The 24,349-nt window shown below is 49.3% G+C and overlaps 1 protein-coding gene across 1 annotated transcript in view; it reads left to right on the plus strand.

The window, feature by feature from the left end:
- Nucleotides 1-4,740: 4,740 nt before the first annotated feature.
- The window catches only part of NPDC1 (neural proliferation, differentiation and control 1), a 132,550-nt gene continuing 112,941 nt past the window's right edge, over nt 4,741-24,349 (plus strand). The window contains exon 1 of the mRNA XM_048822439.2: nt 4,741-4,971. Coding sequence (XP_048678396.1) covers nt 4,875-4,971 — 97 coding nt within the window. The 5' untranslated portion in view covers nt 4,741-4,874. The remainder of the gene's footprint in view (nt 4,972-24,349) is intronic.

The raw sequence follows: 24,349 nt of genomic DNA on the forward strand, positions 1-24,349 counted from the left end.
CCACTCTCCCTGCTGGTCTGTCAGCGCAGTCCCCTCTGCGGATCGGCTCTCGGCCAGCAGGGCCTGGCCCCCTGTCCCGTTTCCAGCAGGCGTTGGCTGCACTCTGCAGTGGGTTGTGAGTGCGAGCAGGTGCCAGGCAGCGGCTGGCTACGTGTCGCCTTTACTGCCCACCTGTAGGCCCATTACGTGCTCCCCCTCTCACTGTCCTTTCCCTGCTTTGCCCCTTCACCCCCACCAGCCCTGCTGTTCCTCCAAATACCTCTGGGCGGGGCGTGTCCCAACCCCCAGTGCTGTGTGGAGAACCAGCCCCTGGTCAGAGCGCTCAGCTCACCAGCAGCCCGGCTGGCAGGTTCCTTCCACCCCCCGCTGCCTCTGGCTGGGCCGGTGCCCTGGGAAAGCCCAAGACCCTCTGCCCCGGTGCACTGGCCAGGAGGAGCCAAGCCTGGCATGTGCCAAAGCCCCGGACATCGCTGGCATGGGGAAGCCTCTCTGCCCCTCAGCTAAGCTCTGGAGTGGCAGGGGGGCAGCGATTTCCAGCCTGTTCATGTCCTGACCCTGCAGGCTCTACTGCAGACCCTGGGCAGCAGCTTAGCACCCTCTTCACTCCCCACCCCCAAGCCCTGGGTCCTGCCCCCAGGGAGCATGGGGCTGCTCCATCCCCTAGGCACCCTCCTCTGCTGAGCCACCTCTCTGGCCCGGTTCGCTGAAGCCCCTACAGTCAGGTTCCCTGGGCCCTGATGCATCCTTAGGGCTTAACCCCTTCCTGCCCGCACTGTTGCCGGGGGACAGGAGGCGGCTGGGCTGTCGGTGGCCAGCAGCAGCCTGCAGGTGTTAGCTGCTTTTCAACACTGTGTGGGCAGGAAGGGATAAGCTGCTTCCAGGCACAGGGATGTGTGTGTGTGTCGGGGGAAGAGATGAGCTCTGCAAAGACACAGGCCAGGTCACCCCTTCCCCTTCCCTTTCCCCTTCCCCTTGCCCTCCTCCCCTGTGGCTGGAAGCAGCTCCCATCCCCTTCTTTCCGCACCGTGCCAAAAGGCTGCTGCTGGCCACATTCTGGTGTGAACCCTGGCAGAAATCTGGGGAGGGAGGGCATGCGACCCTGCATGCCCCCTGCCCATGTATTGCCTCAAGAAGACATGGCGCCAGGTACCAGGAGAGGTGGGTCCATCCTGGGGGCCAACCCAGAACTGGAGGGCGGAAAGTGCCGGGCAGGGAGGGTTGGGTCAGTCGGTCACCCCCCGCCGTGTGAGAGAGCTGTACGGGAGTGTGTGTATGTCACCTCTCTCTGTGTGAACTCTAAAGTTTTAAAGATAAGAAGGTAAATAAAAAGAATCCAGCTACGCAGCGTTTCTTTTTAACAGGGGCTCAGTCAACTTGATGTTAATTTGAATGTTTGTACTGCATCGGTCTGATTGGTTGCCATTGAACTCGTTTGAAAACAAGTAATTTTACCAGGTGTCCCGTAATCAGCATAGGGAAACATGGTCACCCTAAGCCTGGTGCAATTTTCCTTATCTACTTTTCTCATTGCCCCTGTTTCTAGTATCTGTTTCTGTAAATAGATTTGACCTTTTTATCTGTCTCACCTCCCTGATGGACAGGGCTGTATGCAGAACAGTGGCAGTGATACAGTAACTAATGTAAAAAGAACAGGAGGACTTGTGGCACCTTAGAGACTAACCCATTTATTTGAGCATAAGCTTTCGTGAGCTAACACCCACTTCATCAGATGCATGCGGTGGAAAATACAGTAGGAAGATATATATACACAGAGAACATGAAACAATGGGGGTTGCCATACCCACTGTAATGAGAGTGATCAGTTAAGGTGGGCTATTATCAGCAGGAGGAAAAAAAGCCTTTTATAGTGATAATCAGGGTGGCCCATTTCCAACAGTTGACAAGAAGGTGTGAGTAACAGCAGGGGGGAAAATAAACATGGGGAAATAGTTTTACTTTGTGTAATGACTCATCAACTCCCAGTCTCTATTCAAGCCTAATTTAATGGAGTCCAGTTTACATTGGCCAAACTGAACTCTACGTAAAAGAATAAGTTTCAGAGTAGCAGCCACGTTAGTCTGTATTCACAAAAAGAATACATCCGATGCATCCGATGAAGTGAGCTGTAGCTCACGAAAGCTTATGCTCAAATAAATTGGTTAGTCTTTAAGGTGCCACAAGTCCTCCTTTTCCTTTTGCGAATACAGACTAACACGGCTGCTACTCTGAAACCTCTCAACCTCCCTGGTCACTCAATTACAGACCTAAAAGTCGCAATACTACAACAAAAACACTTCAAAAGCAGACTCCAACGAGAGACTGCTGAATTGGAATTAATTTGCAAACTGCATCATCAATGCACCCCTGGACATCTCCGTCATCAGTATAAATATCTCATCCTTTACTGAATCCTGCTAGGCTCTCAAAATGCTGTCTTACTGCAGTGAGTTCCACATGATCATTGTGCATGGCCCTGCACCTTTAATCTGTTTTAAATTTGAAGCCTGGGTTCAATATCCAGTTTTGATACTGACTTCTTGGGCAACTTACAGTCTCCCTCTGTGCCTCAGTTTCCCCACCTGTAAAATGGAAATAATGATATCCTCCTTTGTAAAGTGCTTTGAGATCTAGATATGAAAAACAATAAGAGCTAAATATTATTATTAGCAGATAAGCACAGCAGGCTGTCACTACTTGGGCAGACAGCCTTTCAACCATAGTGATCAGACACTCATGCCCCCCACAGCTTCTCCCCCCCGCTTGCAACTAATTCCCCTTTCTAATTCCTGCCTTGGGCTGATGAAAGAGAGAGGGCCCTGAGTGCACATGCGCCAGGCAGAAGGAAAAACTTGAGAAGCCCAGCTCTCAATGCTGGGAAGGTACACCAGAGACCTCTGCCAGGAGGCCCTGAATCCCAGAAAGGGGGACAATGAGTCCGATCCTGCTCGTATCTAGGGGGGTAAATCAGGAACAATGTCCCTCATAATAACAGAGTTACAGTGGTGTATGCAAGACAATGAGAACAATGGGGCCCTGAGATTCCTTACTGAAGTGGCCAGAGAGCCTGATGCTAAGCCCCTGCCTACACACAGACACACTCCCTCTCTCCACTCTTCACCAGCCCACCTCAGTGGAGAACAGGCAACATTACCCAATGCACCAGGATCACAAGGAACCAGAACAGCATGCATTCAATTGTCAGCTCCTTGGGGCAGGGGCTTTCTTTTTGTTCTGTGTTTGTACAGCACCTAGCACAATGGGGTCCAGGCCTATGACTGCTGCTCTGAGGCAGTACCGCAATAACACAAGAAAATAATAATTAATGTTATGAGCTGGGTGAAACTTTGTTATGAGTTAAAACCCCATTGAGATTGATAGGTGTGAATTCGCTCCTCAGTTAACATAACTATAAGCAAAGCCCTGACAAAAGTTGTGTGTGAACCCACCCAGGAGGTTTTGGCTGAGCTGTGTGTGTGTGTGCATGCGAGAGAGAGAACACACAGAAACTGAAAACCAACAAGGATGGACAGAGGCAGAGCCAAAAAGCGAGAAAGCAGCACAGTCACTTGTGAGCACAGTGTGACCCTGGGAAAAGCTAGCGAGAGCTTTTAGGTCCGTTGGCTAAAGAGGCTCGGAGTTGTAAGCCAAGAAACTGATGCTTTTGTTCTTGGTTCCTCCTGCTTTCTGAGAAGCAGGACTTGGTACCCTGCTCATAAAAATAAACAAGATTGCATCCAAGAAAATACCAGACTCCATCAATTTCTGCTTCCAGCTGGAACATCCCCAGAGCCTGGAAATTTGACTAGTCACTTGGGTCGAAAAGGAGTAATGTTAATTACAGTAATTTAACCTTTCTGGTGCAGGTTATCTTTTAATAATGCGGCCCCTGGCACCTGCCCAGTTCTTCCGACCCTTCCCCACTGGGCTGGGGATGGATGGAAGCAGGTTTCCAGCACGTTGTGGTCCCCTAGGAGCAGAGAGGGGTCAAGTAGCTAGCACAGCACAGTCCCCTGGCCACAGGCAGCTGAAGAGGGCAGTGTCCTAAGGAAGCAGCGATCTGGAGATAGGGGGCTGATCTCAGGGCAGTAATGAGTTGTGGGGCAGGTTCCCAGTGGAGCAGAGAGCCAGGGGATGATCCCAAGGCAGTAAAGAGTTGGGAGACGGGGGAAGGTCCCCAGTTCCCTAGGGCACCAGATCCAAGGGGTGGTCCCAGGCATCATTCAGTTGGAGCTAGGTCCCCAGCGTCCCAGGAGAGCAGAGAGCCAGGGAGGGAATCCCAACACAGTAATGAACTGGGGGCAGTCCCCAGTGCCCTACAGGAGCAGAGAGTTAGGAGGTGTGATCCCGGGGCAGCAGTGAGTCGGGGGGCAGGCCCCCAGTGTCCTGGGGCAGCAGCTCTGGGGGGTGATCCCGGGGCAACAGTGAGTCGGGGGGCAGGTCCCCAGTGTCCCGGGACAGCAGCTCCGGGGGGTGATCCCGGGGCAGCAGTGAGTTGGGGGGCAGGTCCCCAGTATCCTGGGGCAGCAGTGAGTTGGAGCCGGGGTGGGCAGGGCAGGAATGAGCTGGGGCACTGGGGGCAGGTTCCCAGCGCAGCCCCCTGCCCCGGGGCCGCCGCGGCCCGCACCTGTTCCCGTCCCCCGCCCTGCAGCGCGCCCCGGTTGCCAGCGCGGTGGGTGGGTCCGGTTCTCCCGGCCCCGGGGCGCGCATGCCGGGCCCGGCGCTGTGCGGGCGGTGCCGGGATTGGCCCGCCCCCGCTCCCGCTCCCCGCCCGGCACACGGACTCCTCGCAGCTCCGGCGGTGGCCGCCGCGCTCTCCCTCCCGCCCCCGCGCCCGGCCGGACCCCGCTGCAATGAGTCCCCGGCGCTGCTGAAGGATGGTGGCGGCCCGCAGAGCGCCTGCCCCCCGGCTCGGAGCCCTCCTCCTCCCCGGGATCGTCCTCGGAGCCTGCCTGCTGCGGCCCGGCAAACCAGGTGAGGGGCCGGGCGGGGAGAGCCCGGCTCCGCTGCGCCAGCAGCTGGGGTGGGGTGCGGGGTTCGCGGCTCCCTGCGGGGCGCGGTCTGTGGGTGAGGCTGCGGGGCACGGGGGGTGCAGCGTGTTCCTGCGGGGGGCTGATTTAATGGGGAGGCTGCAGGGAGTGGGGCTGGGCGGTGCATCCTGGTGCAGCCGGACACAGGGTTTGCAGAGTCCCGTGGGCCGCGCAGGGCGCTGGCTGTGGGAGCTTTTCCTTGTGCTCCCTTCATGTCGGAGAGCCTGAGGGGGGCCGCGAGGTGAGCCCCTGGCTCGCCCCCCGTGGGCGCAGGCTCCCGTCCCCGGAAGGGACCGGCTGGCTGGGAAACACAGGGTAGTGCTGGCTCCGCCATCTCCTCCTCGGTTGAGGGCAGGGGATGAGGGGGGCTGGGGGCTGCGGTGCTTTTCGGCCTCGGGAGACTGCACTGAAGGCCAGCAGGAGCCGGGCTATTGTATTAACTCAGCCCTGCGCCGCACGCTCAGCTGCAGAGTGTCACAAGAGCCTTACCCAGAAGCAGAGGAGGGCTGAAGAGAGTCCAGAGCTGTCCAGAGTTCAGGACAGAAGGGTCCCTCTCAGTGGGATGTCCCTCCCCGTGGGGATTCATACAAGAGCAACAATGGGTGGAATGAGGGCTAGGACCCCAAAGCCCTGTGGTTCCCAGGGTCGTTTTAGTTGTAAACCTCCTTGTAGCGGTGGGAATCGCTCCCCACTCCAATGGCTCCTGACCAGTAATGCACCAGCACGGGTCAAAAAATGCCCGTGTCTGGAAGATGTGTGACCCCTTTGCCTATAGGAGGATAGCTGAGAAATAGGATGGTGACCAAGTCTTGGGTTTAGCTATTTCCTTCTCTAAAGTCTTAAATGACATGGTTCGTGAGGATCTAAACCAATCTGAAAATAAACCTTCCCAAGCCTTGTGGTCAGTCCCTAGCGTAGAGGAGAGAGGATAGTGCTTACACAGCCGGAATGTGGTGCGGCAATGAACCCAGCTGCTTCAGTCTCTCTATGTGTGTGGATCTATTCGGAGAACCAGGAAATCTCATGACGATACCGATGTTTGCATAGCTGTGTGTGACCAGGAAGAGATGGCTCTTAATGTCCAGTATAAAGAATTTTTAAGTTACTATAAAACACAAGCAGTGTGAATTTTAATATGAATAGTTAAGGGCTTCTGAATGTTTGACCAGTGTCTGTCCATGAGCCTCCCTGAGAGGACCATCCAGCATGTTGTTGACCAGACCAAAACTTCAGATCTGTAATAAGACTTCAGATTTAACCAGAATGACATAATATTGGTCGCCTCCACACGGCTCTCAGGGGAACAGAAGGCCAATATTTTCCTCTGCAAGCTAACTAAAAACTTGTGAATTTACCAGTATAAACTTCTTAAAAATCAGGTTAATTTACCCAGGAAAACCGGTCTGTCCATTCCTGAGACAGGGGACTTTGTGTGTGTAAGGTGTTCGGGGCAGAATTTGGGTTTGTACAAAAGTTTTTGTGTTAGTGGTGTCTCTCCTCTCCAGTGCAGCATATGGATCTGTTTCTGACAGCCTTAAGTTGAATAGTACCTGACTCTATGCGTTGTGGACTAAGGTACTATCCAGCATGAAGAAGGGTGGCAGAATCTGACCCTTTCGGGATATGTCTACACAGCCCATGGCAGGAGCCTCCCCGCCTGGGTCTCTGGACTCAGGTTAGCTTGTGCTGGAGGAACTCGGGCTCTTGACGCCTGCGGAGAGGGACTTCAAAGCTCCGTCTACACAGCTATTTGTAGAGCCAAGTCCATCAGCCTGGGCTGGGAGGCTCGCTGCTGTGGCTGTGTAGATGTACACTTAGGGTATGTCTACACTGCAGTTAGACACTGCGGTGGGCCTGTACCAGCTGACTCGGGCTCGCAGGGCTCAGGCCATAGGGCTGTTTAATTGTCGTGTAGATGTTCCAACTCAGGCTGCTTTCTTCCTTTCTCCACCCCTTTCCTTATTGCGCAGAGGCCAGGACAGCGCCTAATGGTGCATGGTGCGCTGGTCATTATGAAGTGGGCTAATATAGCAATGGAATGGCGAGTGACTTTCCCTATAGGTTTGGTCCTATATATTTATCATCACATGCTGGACCTTACTCCTTCCTAGAATCCCAATGACTAAAATGGGATTCCTCAATGGAGGAATTGTCCATGCATGCAGGATCAGACCCTGCAACCCTCCATCTAACCTTTGAATGAGTAGAAGGTGACTTATGCAGAGGGAGAATAAATACATAGTAATCATGTCTAAGTTACTTCTTACAGGCTTTGTAAGCCAAGCCTTTGATGATTTAATAAAAATAAGAGTTCTCTGTTAGTAATGTGTTCAGATAGTCAGGAGTCACTGGCAATTAGTGCTATTTGCTGTAAATCTTTACACTTGGGTGGTTCTGTTTGCTGAAATATTACAAGATGCTTGTACCCGTGGATCTATTTTCAGACTAGTGGGAGAGTATTCATCCTGCACTGGGTCAGGTTCTTGTTTCTGTATCAGAGCTGGGAGGAGCCTGACAAGCCATAGCTTTGTTTAAAAAGTAGAGCTATTTTAACAATGAGCTAACAGTCTTGCTGAACTGTGCCTGCCCAAGCACAAAAATTGCTCATCCACCCTGTGTTATGATGACTGATCAAGAACAAAATATGCACTAAAAAAAAAAAAAACTACTCACTGAAATTCCTCACTTTGAGAGAGTAGAATTGTCAGCTACAATGGTTAAAAGAGGTTTCCCCTATTTTCCCCTTAAAGAAATTAAGTGGACTTTTTGCCCATCATAGTAACCTCTGCTGTCTTCTTTCGGCAGTGACAAGTTTGGTGAAGGAGCTTGTTTTGTAGGATTTGAAGTATATGTGTGTGCTGTGTTCATTTGAAAACTGACTGGCTGATTTCTAGGCTGTGGCACAGAGCATAGGAATAGACTAAAAACTAGAGAGTTGCAGAGCCTTGGCTCTGAATTTCAGAGTGTATTAATGCACAGACACCGTTAATGCACATACACCAGTCCTGTGAGAGCCACTTCAGTTCCAAGAGTTCATGTATTTGGACTGTGGAAGTGCTGATTTCTGGGGCTTCAGTAGGTTGCTCTTCAGTCACATGCCAAACCTGTACACGGTGTTTGTAATTTCTGGCTAATATTGATGACGGAAAGTCAACAAAAAGGCAGTGTCCTTGGTTTATGAGAAAAGGAGTACTTGTAGCACCTTAGAGACTAACCAATTTATTTGAGCATGAGCTTTCGTGAGCTACAGATGAAGTGAGCTGTAGCTCACGAAAGCTCATGCTCAAATAAATTGGTTAGTCTCTAAGGTGCTACAAGTACTCCTTTTCTTTTTGCGAATACAGACTAACACGGCTGTTACTCTGAAACCTGGTTTATGAGAGAGATTTTTACAGTGGAATCAGTGCTGGCGTTCGGGGGTAGCAAGCAGAGCAATTGCCCGGGGCCTCACGCAGAGGCAATGCGTCTGGGGGGACATGCAGGGTCATGTGCCCCTGCAGATTTGCTGCTTGGCTTGTACTGAGAATGCTCACACAGATGGAGCATGCTCAATTATACTGCTGAAGCCAGATGCCCTCACTCTGCCCCTTCCCCACTATCGGCGGTCATCTCTGGCCCCATGCCACAGGGGCCCCGCAAGTGTGGCGGGGCTCGGGCTTTTTGGCTTCAGCGGGGGTGGGGGGCCCGCTCCTTAGTTACTGCCCTGGGCCCCAGCAAGTCTAATGCCGGCCCTGAGTGGAATGTAAGCAGTTTCTATCTCATTATCTGTAGAAAGTACATAAAAAGCTTTCTTCTTATCCAGGGAGTGCCCACTGACATTTCACAGTGCCAGTGTGCTCCTGTAGGATCTTCAGTACTGTGTCTTAGGTGACCCATAATTGTCCTGTCTAGTCGTTCTGTGCTGGAGGGATGGGCACTATCAGGCAGAGATGTGAGGGGAGGCAGAGGTGGTATAGTTAAGTGTGGGTGGATGGAGAGTGATGGGTTGGTAAAGGATAGGGTTGGGTCTTCAGATTGTCATCATGTCCGAGGATGATCCTTCTCAGCTGAGTTTGGAAAACTCAGAAGCCCCGATTTTTAAAGGTATTTAGGTGTTGCTGTGCACAGCTCGCAATGCCTATGTCTCATTTTCAAAAGTGACTTAGGCTCCTAAGTGCCTAAATCCCATCAACTATCAATGGAATTTTGGCTTCTAAGAGCAATACTCCCTTTAAAAATGTGATATTTAGGCTCCTAAATCAGTTAGGTGTAACACTGAGTGCAGCAGTGCCTAAATGCTTTTGAAAATCTAGCCCTAACTCTACCAGCCAAAGGATGATATGAAAAATTGGAAGGGAATGGGAGAGAGAATGCTGGAGGATGCATCATCTCCAGTGTCTTGGCTGCTATCCATAGCTTTCTCCCAGTAGCAGATGTAATTCCAGTCTGTTTCTCTGTAGCCCACATGTTTTGGACTAGCAGTATTGAAACTGACCAGCGTTTGGTCAGTTTCAGTCTGGGGGTGGGAGTGTCTGCTCAGGTGCTCTCTAAGCTAAGATGTAGTGTTTTCAAAAAACCTCATGAATAGATTATCAATGGACAGTAAAATTCAGAGGGTTAGTGTGCAGCCTTATCAGAGCAGCAGCAGAAAACAAGGATTAAATGGAAACCTGTTCCTCCGAAACTGCCACCTGAGGCCTGGTTATTTTACCAATTACTGAGCTTCTGCAGAACAACAAACATTGAACTTCTTTCTAATAGCGCACAACAGCATGGAGGGACTTGTCTTCCAAATGACAAAGGAACACCGTAATCTGCTATCCTTCACTTTCCTTGGAGATGGTTTTTTAGGGATTTGATTAGCACAAACCATGAACAAATGCCAGTGTTGTAGGGTTGATTAATTTCAGGTACTTCTGCATAAATCCCCTCCCCCAAGATGATTTAAAACAACTTAACTTCTAAACTACCACTGGGAGCAGCACTCTCAATCTGACATTTCATTCTTGGGTGGGGTTTCAGGTAACAGGTGCCTCCCATGTTTGCTTTAGGGCATGGCTGGCTGGCTGGCTGCCTGTGGTATCCAGATTAGTTCTGTAATAGGTGCGACACGTAAATGTGCATGGGATGGGGGATGCAGTCAGAACTAAATGGTAACTGAATCCTGCTGCTATGCTTCCAGATGTGCTGGGGAGGGGAAATGATGCCTGTTTTGGGACAGAGAGTGGTTTCCCGCTGTGATTTGGTTCACTCAGTGCAACGTTCATGAGAGTGAATGGAGGGGAGTTTAATGTTTTAGGGGCCAGATCAATCTGTGTTTGGGCTGTTTTCCAGTAATGCTTTCGGTTCTAAAATTCCAACCATCCCGTGGGAAGAAAGGGTCCTGTTGACAGGAAATCGGTGTTACTCAATGGGATGCATGTTGCGGTTCAGGGGAATATGGAAGACCCAGGATTGTATTTGCATAGTTTGCTGCACTGTTCCTGTAAAGACACCCTGACTGACCTATAAGAACCACTCCCTGATGTTAAAGCACCAGAGAAAGGGAAAAAAGGCCTGGCCTTTATCTTGCTGTAATCTGCCCTCTTGTATCAGGCATGTCACTTGTGTGTGTAGTGGGGGTGAGCCATGCCCTCTGAGCCATGCCCTCTGCCTCCTGGGATGTGCTACCCTGATTCAGAGAAGTGGCTTACTAGCCTGTGATGTGGCAACTCTTCTGTGTGGGAGGGGAGAGTTGAGCATTTTAAGGAGGGAAGTCTTACAATAAACATGTCTTCCCATTTTTAGACTCTGGTTTCTGTTTTTCTGCTTTAATTTTCTTGGTACCTTAATTGCAAGGGGCAAAGATGCTAATGCCAGTTTTTCCCCACCTTGATGCCTGGGGGGTGACGGTAAGGTTCTGTTGCTGAGGAAGGCGTGGGGGAAGACTGGCCTTATGTTTAATGGACCACGCTGGGACTCAGGAGATCTGGGCTCAAGTTTCTGGCTCTGACTCCCTGCGTGGTCTGGGAAAGTCTCTTCTCTGTGCCTCAGTGATCTGTAAAATGGAGATAATATTCCTTCCTTTAGATTGAAAGGACTTTGAGGCCAGGACTGTTCCTCTCCCCTCCTCCACCTCACGGGGAGCTTGAGGATGAATACATTAAAGATTGTGAGATGCCCAGATACTGCGGTGCTGGGGGCCATCTAAGTGCCTATGATAACTAGTGAGAAGAGCCTTGGGACTGGTTGTCCTCCCCAGTGACAGGGTTGTGCATGCGACAAAGCTGGTGGCTGTTGTCAGCGGGAACTTACAATGGGAGCCCTGGTTGTGTCTGGCTATTGGGGCGAAAGCTCAGAGTGGGTGCCTGGAAGTCGGGAGACTGAAAACCCGAGACGCCCTTCTTAGTGGAGATCACTGTGGTGAACTTCCAACCCCCAGTAACCATAGAAATTTGAAACTGTAGCCTCAGCCAGCCACTTACTAGGGTGAGCTGAAAGGGAGGAATATATTAAGGTTTGTGCTCCTTTTTTGGCGGTGTTCTGTCTGACACGTTTATTTCTTGAAAGAGGCTTTTATCCTGTTTACATGACAAATTCAGATGTTGCCTGACCTGTTTTCCTGGAACCATTCCATGGAGCACAGGTAAGGTCATGGCATCAGACATCGTGCGGGGATAACTTGATTGACAGGGGAAGAGACTTTTTTAGACTGTTTTTGTTGTTGGTAACATCTATTGAACTTAAACGCCTGAGAAACAGTTAGAGAATCTGAAGATTTGAAACCTTGTCCCTTCTGCCATGGTTGGGGGTTCACAATCCACACCCGGCCATCTAGTAAGTCATTCAGCAAAACCAGACTTGGCATTGCTGGGCTTTTTAAAGTAAAAAACAAGCAAAAAAAGAAGGAAAAAACACTTGCAGTCCTCTTTTAAAGGGGAAGAGGACCCTGGATTAATACTGACAATCAGAAGTGTTAAAAGTCAAAGTTTGTAGCTCTGTGGAGTTCTAATAGGTTAAAAGACTTGTGGTAAATAAGGCTGAAATGAATTGCTCCTCTTTTTGCCATATAGAGAGCGCTTCATTGCTCATTCCACAGTTCGTCACTCTAGGTGCGTTCACAATTACCCTGCTAGGCAATAAAGTGATTTTCAGAAAATAATTCACTGTGACTTTTTTCTTGTCTTTATTGATTTAGGCTTCGGAGATACAGCTCAAAAGAGTACATCTGTAGAAAATCACCACACATGTTATTGATACAGCAATGTCATATGTTCAGAATCTTAAGCCTTCAACAAATCACAGAGAGAACATTCAAACTAATGTTTTTTGGCAAAGCAGACTGAATAGAGAGGACATGAGGAGGGAATTTTTTTGCTTTGAAGAGACACGTTTCAAACCGGAACGAAGAGCCTCTTTGTTAAAATGCAGCCCTAGCCACCACGTAAAAATTGTTATAAAAATTAGACACTTCATTTAAGATAGCCATGTTTAATCTAATGCACTGTTGGAAACTTCATGTGGAATGTCGAGGGGGTGATGAGGCTGTGTTCCAGTGACAGGTACAATCCAATTGTCAGCAGCCTGTATGCCATTGAGATGGTAACTACGTACCCAGCTGCCCAAGACAAGCCTCTGCTGGGCTGGCGGAGAGGTGTGACTTGCAAGATGAGCAAACGCGAGCGAGAACTGATCTGAGCACCGAATGCCTGTGTGTAGGGGGCTACTCTTCCAATGACTCCTTAACATCCAAGAAGCAGTGCATAGAGGAGAAACTCCAGTCAAGCTCTGTTAGGATGGAGTCAAAAGAGCTGGGTTTCTCCATGCTTTTCATTGCTTTTTAGTCTGCATGGTAAGTTGATCCTGAGCTAGGACTGTGAAATTGGAGTGATTTGAGAGTGGCTCTTAAGAGAGCTGCAGAGATCACACAGACAGGCAGGCTCCAAGGTGTAATTATTGCCAGCTGTAATTCATGGTTAACCCTGTGCTGCTCGTGCCATTCTGGTTACAGTCCATCAAGTTCCCTGGTGGAGGAAGGGAGTAAGTGGACATATGTACAACTTAACTCTTCATTCCTTCTCATAGGTTATCTTGGAGACACGACACCTTGTAACTAATACAGCACTGAACCGCAACAGGCTAATGGCCCAGGCTGTGGGCTAATGGTACAGGTCGCGGGACTAGCCTAGCAACTAGGTCACTGGACTGCGAGTCAGGAGAGACCTGGGTTCTGTTCCTGGCTTGGCCTCTGACCACTGGTGTGCCTTGGCCAGGTCATTTCCCCTCTCTGTGCCTCGGTTTCACTTCTTACCCTATATCTGTCTAGTGTGTTCAGATAGAAGGAGCAAGTCCCTGCCCTAAAGAGCTTACAATACGCTTGTACAGAGTTTGCTGTTTACATTTTTTAAGTAATTATTTTATTTGTGCTTATTAAGGCAAAATTACAATAAAATGTTAACGTTCTACATAGGACATAATCTGATCCTGGTTGAGTAAACGTTCAAAGAACCTGCCTAAAAATTCTGGTTTGCTGGCAAGGGAGCCCACCTCCTCTGAGCACACTGAGCACATTTCTAAATACCTGTCCTTTTTTTGGAGCTTCTCTCGTGTACATACTTGGTGTGAAAGATTTCCCTTTACAAGGACAGTCCATATTTTACTATACCACAATTCCATAGGAAGGGAAAGTCACTTCTTTCTATTAATGTGCAATACAGCGTCTTGCTGCTAACAATAAAAAAAATTAATTTGTCGTTCTGTTTAAAATCTAGATCCTTCACTGGAGCATTAAGGAAGGGGATCAAAAGTCAGGGGCACATTTATTTCCCCCCTGCCCCCAATCAATGGGGAAAATATCTGAAAGCAAAGGAGCTCCCAAGTCAACCCTTACTCCCCATCATCTTCATTTTCATCCAGTGGGAGTAAAACGCTGTCCCTTATAATATTTGACGACTTGTTTCACTGTAACAGGAAGGAAAGTGCTGCAGAGAATGAAATGTCTGCTTTAAAACCGTTTAATGAACGGGTTGAGATCCAGCTGCCACCTACTCTGCAGTCTCCTACTTGCATTTCGTTCTCTGTGATCCACTTCCAATCTTTGCGCTGCAATAGTCAGCATCCTTCCCCACTGCTCAATCTCCCCCTTCAAGTGCTATATGAAAGGGTTCGCTGACTCCAATCTCTGCAAAACCATCTCTGGTAAAGGGCCGTCACTCTTTATAGCCCTGGCGTAGGAAATGGAGTTTGAATGGGTTTAATTTAGCTGATTTCCATTTCCCTGGTGCTCTGGGATGCTTTTTGCATATTATCCAGAGCTTCAAATTATGCGCTGAATTGTGCTCCATATCCCTAATACCTACTAGCACCAAGTGGACGAATTAGTCTGAGGGGGAACTTTGCATCTCACTCCTTTTAACATAATATGGGTATTTTTAAATCTCCACCTCTCCATGGAAACACCCTAAACCCCTGTACGTCTGCTCCATCCCGGTTACTGCAGACAGATCTTAGTCTCCCTCCTGAGGTGGCTGCTCTCGTTGCTATTTAGAGGCAGAAAATGAAGAGGCAGCAATTAGAGTCTACTCTCGTTTGTAAGGCAGCTATGTGTCTATATCGTTATTGCAGGGAGAAGCCTTTCAAAATATAGTGCTGGAACCAGCCCCTTCTGTGGCAGACTTATAGAGCGTAGTATTCGTGAAGAGGTAGGATCTCATTAGAATTGGAAGGCTAAAGGACAGGGCATGGGTGTGGATTCAGCCATAAATGACTCCGTTAATGAGCTGTGAGTTGACAGGCTTTTTTCTTCCTTAAGTTGGCCAAGACATTTCTCAGCCTGTGCATTCTTTCCCTGTGGGGAATTCCTACAATGGCTGCCCCTTAGTTCAAAATACTTCCTGTTGGGATGAGGAACGACAGATGGAGGGGTGAGTGGCTTTATCTGCAGTGCACTTTTGTAATATGGACTTTTATTTCTCTGTTTGTGTTTCACAACAGCTGGTGGGCAGGTCCTGTTGTGGAATTCGTCCTAGCTCCATGGACTCAAAAGGGGCTTCAGAGTAGCAGCTGTGTAAGTCTGTATCTGCAAAAAGAACAGGAGGACTTGTGGCACCTTAGAGAGTAACAAATTTATTTGAGCATAAGCTTTCGTGGGCTAAAACCCACTTCATCGGATGCATGCATGCATCTGATGAAGTGGGTTTTAGCCCACGAAAGCTTATGCTCAAATAAATTTGTTACTCTCTAAGGTGCCACAAGTCCTCCTGTTCTTTTTTCAAAAGGGGCTGTGACAATTAACCTTAGCAAAGGAACTGCCCTGTAGATTGCAAATTCTCAGTGAAGGAACTGGTAGCTTGTATTCCCTACTGCAGAGGCTGGCTGTTGTTCCCAGCAAGGAGGCCTGTTTTCCCCTTGTGTGTTTGTAACTCATGTTCTCCTTAAGGGACCGTGGTGATGAGCAAGGTGCCAATGCCCAGGGGAGAGCACCCCTCCTTGATAGTAAGTGGGGGTGCTCTCTAGATGCAAAAAGTTTGTGCTGTGATCAGGAAAGGTGCCTCCTGCCAGAGCTACACTGCAGATCTCTGCCGCCGAAGAATGATTCTGGCTTCCTTCATCTCCTCTGCTCCTTACTGACTGTGAGAGCCAGAAGATCATACAGTCGCCTCCGCAGGGAAAGCCTACTGTGCATGAACTAGACTGGACAAAGCCCTAGATAAACCTGCTGTAAGGAACAGCCCTGTGCTAGCCCCTGTGGGGATTGAAATAGCCCCTTAGGCCATCTAGTCCACCTCTCACATCACTGCTCTGTTGGAGGGTGAATGGCTGAGAGGCGGAACGGACACTTCATCTCATTTGGTTGCAGGAATCTGACTAGGTTCTTACATCGTGCCTATCACATAGAATCCAAGTGGCAGCTGGCATCCTGGAGCATCTCTCTTTATTCTAATGATGTAGCCTCGGTTTCTCCTCTCCTCTGCACCCACCTTTCTATGAACAGGGTAAATTATGAGTTAGCAGCTGCTAGAGGGAGCATGGGTGGGTGGAATGAGTAAATTAGCAACAGCTGCTGGAAGGCGGGAGGGTAGGTGGAAATAAATGAGAAAACAAGTGAGAGGCTGATAGTTCTGCTTAGCTCGCTGCCTGGCCTGGGAGAACGGGGAGGTCATCCCTGTTAGATAGAGCTCATTTTAGCGTGGGTCATTGAACAGTGCTGCCTGTCTCCCCATAGGGCCTGCCATGCATGTGAACACTACTTGGGTTAGGGTGGAAGCAGGTTAGTGGCTCAGGACAGAGAAATGGACGACTCTTTTGATTTTGGGAGGCATCTGAGGTTTTGCTCTTCATTAGAGTCTTAGGAGCTAGTTCCTCTTGTGGCAGCCTATCTGCACTAATCCATTTTTCTCACTGCCTGCTCTGGCCCTGCAGGTATTTCCTGGATAATTCCCCTAGGGCAATTTAGTCTTCTGTATGCACGGCTCTTGCCAAAAAGGGGCCTTTTCCCAGCATCTCTGTGAGGCATTTGGTTTGGAAAAAGTTCCCTTACCTCCTTCCACAGGCTCCAGCATGGAAACCAGTTTGTGGGGAAAGTTTGCTTAAAACAGCTCATCTTCTGGGTCATGAGAGCATTAGAAGAGTTAATCAGCTTATACGTCTCCTTTGTGCTTATTTAGTTATGGGAGCATTTGGGGTAGAGAGATTTAAGCATTGGGTTCGCTATAAATGCGGAATCAATTACCAAGCCAGAGAACAACTGCACAGTACAGAACTATTCATTCTCCCCTCTTGTAAATATCCCTGTGTTAGCAGGCTTTGCTTTCTAACCCCAGGGGTTGACATCAGGGCAGGATTTTTCACTGGCCAGCGTGCATGAAAAAACAAAGAGGTTCTCATTTATTTGGTACCTTCTCCTGCCTCTTTCTGAAATTAAAGCCAAGACACTTGGAGAGGGAGCAGAGTCTAGTCTGCCTCTCCGTAGGTGTGTGAACATCTGCTAGCACCATGGAGCCCTGATCTTGGCTGGGGCCTGTAATGATAGGATTTTTAAAGGTGACTGGTTTCAGAGTAGCAGCTGTGTTAGTCTGTGTCAAGGTTCCTTCCCCACTCTGAACGCTAGGGTACAGATGTGGGGACCTGCATGAAAAACCTCCTAAGCTTATCTTTACCAGCTTAGGTCAAAACTTCCCCAAGGTACAAAATATTCCACCCTTTGTCCTTGGATTGGCCGCTACCACCACCAAACAAATACAGGTTACTGGGGAAGAGCTGTTTGGAAACGTCTTTTCCCCCAAAATACTTCCCAAAACCTTGCACCCCACTTCCTGGACAAGGTTTGGTAAAAAGCCTCACCAATTTGCCTAGGTGACTGCAGACCCAGACCCTTGGATCTTAAGAACAATGAACAATCCTCCCAACACTTGCACCCCACCCCTTTCCTGGGAAATGTTGGATAAAAAGCCTCACCAATTTGCATAGGTGACCACAGACCCAAACCCTTGGATCTGAGAACAATGAAAAAGCATTCAGTTTTCTTACAAGAAGACTTTTAATAGAAATAGAAGTAAATAGAAGTAAAGAAATCACCTCTGTAAAATCAGGATGGTAGATACCTTACAGGGTAATTAGATTCAAAACATAGAGAATCCGTCTAGGCAAAAACTTAAGTTACAAAAAAGATAGACAGAAATAGTTATTCTATTCAGCACAATTCTTTTCTCAGCCATTTAAAGAAATCATAATCTAACACGTACCTAGCTAGATTACTTACTAAAAGTTCTAAGACTCCATTCCTGGTCTATCCCCGGCAGAAACAGCATATAGACAGACTGAGACCCTTTGTTTCTCTCCCTCCTCCCAGCTTTTGAAAGTATCTTATCTCCTCATTGGTCATTTTGGTCAGGTGCCAGCGAGGTTACCTTTAGCTTCTTAACCCTTTACAGGTGAGAGGAGTTTTTCCTCTGGCCAGGAGGGATTTCAAAGGGTTTACCCTTCCCTTTATATTTATGACAGTCTATATTCGTAAAAAGAAAAGGAGGACTTGTGGCACCTTAGAGACTAACCAATTTATATGGGCATAAGCTTTTGTGAGTTACAGCTCACTTCATTGGATGCATTTCCAGAGAGTGGGTGCTCAGCACTTCAGATCAGGCCTCTTTGATGCATCCCAAGTTGGGCATCTAAAAATCACTGTCACTTCTGAAAATCATGCCTTGATATTTTAGCTATTCAGGGTTTTTTCCCTCCTTGTTACTGGTTTGGGCAGTCAGTGGGAGCTCTACTTGAGCTTGGCTGCAGTACAAAGAGTTTCTCTACTGTGATTCCACTTGCATTTGGTCCAGGTAATTGGCTACCTAGCGGCCCACCCAGGACACTGGTGGCCTCTGATTCATTCCGACCTATGGATTGTTAAGTATGCACATCTAAAGCACTTCCAGCCCTGTCTCCCAGCTGCTCCCTTCGCTTGTGGCAAAGAAGTGCTCAGAGCTGTTTGGATGATGGAAACAGCAGGCACTGACCAAAACCGGCTTCCAATGTGAAATCATAGCTGGGCACGCTTTACTGATTTCAGAGGGATGACTAACGCCGACCAAATGTACTCTGGAAAATCACAGGCTGTGAGGGCAGAGCAGTGCTTGGCCTTGTGGACTCATTCTCTGGCATCTTCAGGCTCTAATCAGCCTCTGGGGGCAGCAGCTCATTAAAGTTACCCCAACTCCCACCTCAGTTTGGGGTCTGACTCTGGAGTGAGCCATCTTTCCTGTCCTTGCTGCCATCACTGGAAGCGTTTCTGTGGAGAGGAGCTGGAGGAGGAGCAGGCAGGGGCTGGTCAGTTTCTTTGCTTTTCCATCTGCCCTAGTATAACCGAGGGTCTCATGGCATCTGTTGCTGTCAGCTGGGAGTCTCCGATGTCTGAATAAAACGCTGCTGACTCCTGGATATTGCCAAGAAGTGCAGCTCTGGACCAGGCTGGGGGTATGGTGCCAAGGTGGCCTTCGTGCCCCCGAGTTCCTAGAGTGGCTGAGCATCAAGCCCATTCCCTGGGGAGGCTCAGAGATGCTGCGGCTAGCATCACACAGCTGATACTGCAGCTGGTGACTTGCCCCACCCCTTCCCCTCACAGCCAGGCTTCCTGCGCCAGCAGCTGGCATAGTGGGAGTTGTAGGAGTGACTCTGTCAGTTTTATGCCACAGAGATTATCCTAAACTGGCTTTCAGGCTGCTTGGCACTGGTGGTCCAAAGCCAACGAGTGCCATTCCCTGGCCCAGAGTGACCCAAACTGGCGATAGGCAGGTGGTGACGGAGGCTGTTGCTGGTTTAGCGTACTAGGTGCTGGGGTCATGCGGCGCTTTCCAGAGACCTCCCAGCGACTGGGGCTCAGAACATGCTGCTGTGGGAGCCTTAATTCTACCCTTGCCCATCAGAGAGCAGCCTGTTACTCCACTGCGTGAGCTGCTTGGTCTCCAACAGGTCATGGGATTTCCTGACTCCAGTTCATCCCCGGGCATGGATCTTGCTCCTGCCGGTACCCTGCCCTGCCCCCAGCTATAGCGTTTCTGCTGTGGTGCTTCTCCCCGGAAGCTGTTTGCCTGGACTTTGACTCCCAGATAATTCACCGATACGAGAGATGCTGTCCCGCTTTCAGGGCAGTTGTGCTTACGGCAAACACAATAGAAATGCTAAATGGAGGCAACAGGCTTATAATGAGGAAAGTCACCACGTGGCAATAGCCTTAACGCGTGGAAGTGGAGCATGTTAAATGTCAGAACTCTGTGCTATCGTTGCTAGTCTCACTCACTGGCTTATCCTTGCCGTAGCCTTATCTGCCTGCGCGAAGGAATGTTGCAGACCTGAGCTTCAGGAACTTCTTGGGTGTACTGTATATATGAGTGTGTCAGATCCACCAAATATCCAACACCCCTGCCTCACTTGGACAACGGGTGCTTTGTGTTTTAACCCACTCAGCAGCACGGCCTTCGACTAATTTCCAAGCAATAGCCTCTGGCTCCAGAGTGCGATAAGCGCGGAAAGAAAATCAGAATTTCCGTCCCATGGAACGTTTGGAAGTTTACTTCCATCTGCAGTCGCAATGAAAACTCCAAATATTGAAATCATTCATGGAATAAAACGTTCCAAAAAGTCTCAATTTGGAAACGTGGAAACGGTTCATTTCCATAACTTGGATCGAATGAAACATTTCAGTGTTCCCGGATTGAAACTTTTTGAGTCTGTTCAACCTCAAGTTACATTTATCGGTGGGTCCAGCGGTGCCTTGTGGGAGTTGTAAGTTCTGATTCCTCGTGCCCTCACTCTTCTGGTTTTGGGGCGGGGCTCTCCGGCTGGGCTACATCTTAAAACATAGCGGAGGGAGGAGAGTAGACTTGGGGAAGGACTGTTTGGAGCCGGGGCTGGTTCTGTCTTATAGAGAATGGTTGGTTGAATGCAGCAGAGGTGCTGAAGTCATGGAACAAAGACTAACTGGGGTCTGGAGCCAGGCATATATGCACGGGGGAAATAAGGCCAGAGGTAGCGTGAGGGGGTTGGGGAGGAGGTCATTGCTGTTCTGGAAACAGCTCTGGGAGAGACTGAGTATGGGTCAGCTGTTCCAGTGCAGAGAGCACCGAGCTTTCCATAGGAATGGCAGGAGTTCGGCATCATCGCAAACCAGAGGCTGCCAAAAAACAAAGGAAATTCCACCCAAAAAACTGCTGGTTTTCAGCTGTTTCTATGTGTACTTGGAGAAAACTACCATTGAACACATCTGTATGTAAATTACATTGCGAACAATGAGGGAGACATGGTGGGTGAGGTCCTATCTTTTATTGGACTGGCTTCAGGTGGTGGAAGAGCAGCTTTCAAGCTACACAGAGCTCTCCTTCAGGTCGCAAACTGTTACACTCTATGGGGGTCTATTGCCAAGGTTACACACCCAGTTCTCAGACTGCTTCCCTCAGAAAAGCGCCAGGAGGAAAACTGTGAAGGAGAGTTTCCCTTTATTAAACCAATTAATTCTTTAAATGTACCGGAGCTGTAGAGCAGGGGGAAAATGCCCTTGGATCTTTACCTCAAAGAGTCAAAGCCTGACTAAAAACAGCCTTGCTTCTTTCTCAGACTGCCTGGTATTTTAGAGCAGCATCAATAATTTAGCTGAGTGGGCTCACAAGGTAGAACATAAATGAGCAGGCAGGGAGGATTAATCAGGAACCTGCTGAGGTTTACCAGAGAAAGGGTATCACGCTGAGGGGAAGCGGTGAGGGTGTGGATCGCCCTGGTAAGGTTGTGTGTGTTGGTTCTTCGTAGGGATCCTACCTGCTTGCAGCCCAAGAGTTACTTTAAATTGTGCCAGAGACAAAGGAGGGTGCTGCATTGTCATTGGGCATGGCTTTTATTTGACAGAGGAGAGAGAGGTGAACGAATCCACAGGTATAACCAGTATGTTTTCCAAGTTTGCTTTCAGGTGCTCGCAGTTTATCACTGAGCATAAGAATTGGGAAACGCCAGGTGCGGGGTGCTCAGTGCATCTATGTGAGGTGGGGTGAGGTAGGGTAGGGATCAAAGGGGATGCTGCAAAGAATCTTTGCTCAAAGGTGACTTTGTGGAATTGAGGCTGTGACAGATGGGGAAAGCCCTCACGTCATTTCGTGACCCCGGCCTGCTGCCAATGCGTGACTGGGCTGTAGTGCAGTGGCTTTCAGCCTGAGGTCCATGGACCCCTGGGGCTCTGCAGACTATGTCTAAGGTTTCTAAAGGGGTCCGCACCTCCATGTGACATTTTTTAGGGGTTCGCATAAGAAAAAAGGTAGAAAACCTCTATTGTAGCGCTTTGTCCAGCCCGTTTGAACCGCAGTGGCCCAAACGCTGTGACTGAGCGTTGTAGTGACCTCAGGGCGCTCCACTGACTGATACCAGCGGAGGATTGGGCCCACCGTGAATGTATTTCATGCCTGGGGTGAAAGTAACTCCGAAGACTTACGGGTCCGGGGGCTGGGCTGGGTGAGCATCCCCCGGCCGGCCCTTCCACGCCGCCTGGCTCGTGCCACCTGGGGCTCCAGTGGCGACGTAAAGGGCCCAGGGCTCCAGCCACTGCTGTGGTAGCAGCAGCCGGAGCCCCGGGCCCTTTGAAATCACGTGCCCCGGGGCAGCTGCCCGCCCCCCCCCCCCCGGTTGGTGGCCATCCTGGCAGCACTTTAAGCAGGGTCCTTTGCTGTGGCAGTGGTTTACCATCGCTGGTCCCTATCTGCAGGGCTGCCAACGGGGCTGGGGGGGCAGCAACCCTACAGCCCCACCAATGGGGGAGGCAAAAGAGGCAGGGATGTGGTCGGCGTACGGGTCGGTGCGGGTTCTTATCGGTACGCCGTATCGGCCCACGTTCATAGAATCACAGAATATCAGGGTTGGAAGGGACCTCAGGAGCTCATCTAGTCCCACCCCCTGCTCAAAGCAGGACCAATCCCCAATTTTTGCCCTGATCCCTAAATGGCCCCCTCAAGGATTGAACTCACAACCCTGGGTTTAGCAGGCCAATGCTCAAACCACTGAGCTGTCCCTCCCCCCACTTTCACCCCTGTCCTTGCCGCAACACCAAATGTAGGCGCCTGTGCTCTGAGACGTCGAAGGCTGGGGAAGGACACTCTGCCCTCCTGTAGTCTGACTCCTTATTGTATTGTTTGTCAGTCACACTGAGTTAGCGCACACAAGTCCCAGGTATGGAGAGGGCCCTGTTGCACTCGGAGCTGTACGAACACAGAACAAACATGCTCCCTAAAGAGCTGGCGGTCTACGTATGTTTCGTTTTTGCGTCTGTGCACAGGATGATATGAGAATCCCGCCTCTCTTTTAACTGCTGCTCTAGTGTTCATGGAAAACAGGAAGGCTTGAGCACACTGTGTGCAAGTTGCTTGAGGAGGGTGTGGTCCTGTCAGCTGTTACATGTAAACTCCCAAGAACTGTGGATTGGCACGTGCCTGTTCTGAGTGGAAAAGACACTGCATTGCCCAAAGCTGTTAATGCAGGTGATTCCACTGCCTATGGAACATCTTCCTCAAAGCAGTGTATTCTCATTGATTTTACATATGCAGATATGATCCTGGTTAGTGGCATCAAGAAGGCAAACCTAAATCCATGGGGGTTTTGGTGCCAAATCTATAGTTTACTTCTTGAATTGGTTTTATGGAATCCTTGTTTCTTAGACAAGACTCATCAAAGTCTATCGTCCCTCTGCCCTTCTGAAGCAAAGGACCAAACAGGTAGAAATATGAAATTTTATTGTTGACCAGTGATGTGCTTCTCTGGTTTGTGTCCCTGTTCTGAACCATCCCCTGCATAAAAGGAATATTTGAAAGGTAGCAATGTTCTTGTCCTGAAGCCTAAAGGGGAAGCTCCTTTCTTGTTGTTACAGGTAATCTCCCAAGCTCTTTTTCTTAGCATGCGAGCAAGTTTTTAGTTTTTGAAGAAATGGAATTAGTTGTTCTGGAGTTAGCTGTTATGCAAGGCTCTGTGTAGAGGCGGCTTCTGGAGGGGGAGCTGTATGAGCAGCAGGAGTCTCCCCTTTGCCATGGGCTCTAATCAGTCAGTTCTTGAAGCAGACTTACTCCCTGGTCCTCTCCACACACCCCTCCACTGGGATTCTGCTCCTGCAGAGGGGTGATGCTGGTGTCAGAACGAGACACTGGTATCAGAGCATGGTGGTGTCCCTTCTTCTTTCTCTCCCCTTCTCCCCCCCCCCCCCCAAGTCATCCTGTTTAGTTTTCTGGTGATTCAAGTAGCCACCTTCTCCCCTCTAAAGATGAGCTGGAGTGAGCTTGTCTGAAAAGACCCCTGGTGTGGTGGTTAATGCTGCTGGCTGTGCTGAATATCCTCTCAGTGATACATTTCACCCTCCAGATACCCAGTGCATGAAAGAACCAACCATCCAGATGATAAATGCCAGTAGTTAATGGAAGCTTTCCTTGGATAACACTGCCCTCCAAGGAACCCCTTGTTTAGTGAGTTTAAATCAGTCTTCATGCCTGTCTGATTTATAATGTTGCTTTACATTCTGCAATCTCCAGTCTCCTGTTCCCTAATGTCTTTCTACTGTAGACATACAAAATTAAGTTTATATATTACTAGCAGGCTGGCACTGTCTTGCCATCCCAGACACCTTCTATGAGCTTGATTACAGCTCTACCTTGGAAGGCTTCTCTGTTGGGAATGGCGTGTAGGGAAGCAGTGACTATCTGGTGGCTTTTAGGAGTGACTGAGAGGAGGTCCTGTGAACTGCTATCTTGTTCTTCCCTGCATGAGTGGATCTTGAAATTGTGGAAATGGAAATGACATGGCAGTTCTGCTGGGGGTGGTGTCAGGACCAGGCACCGGTGGTCAGTGTGCACTGG

This window comes from Caretta caretta, chromosome 16, assembly GCF_965140235.1.
Source record: "Caretta caretta isolate rCarCar2 chromosome 16, rCarCar1.hap1, whole genome shotgun sequence".
In the NCBI taxonomy this organism is placed as follows: domain Eukaryota; kingdom Metazoa; phylum Chordata; order Testudines; family Cheloniidae; genus Caretta; species Caretta caretta.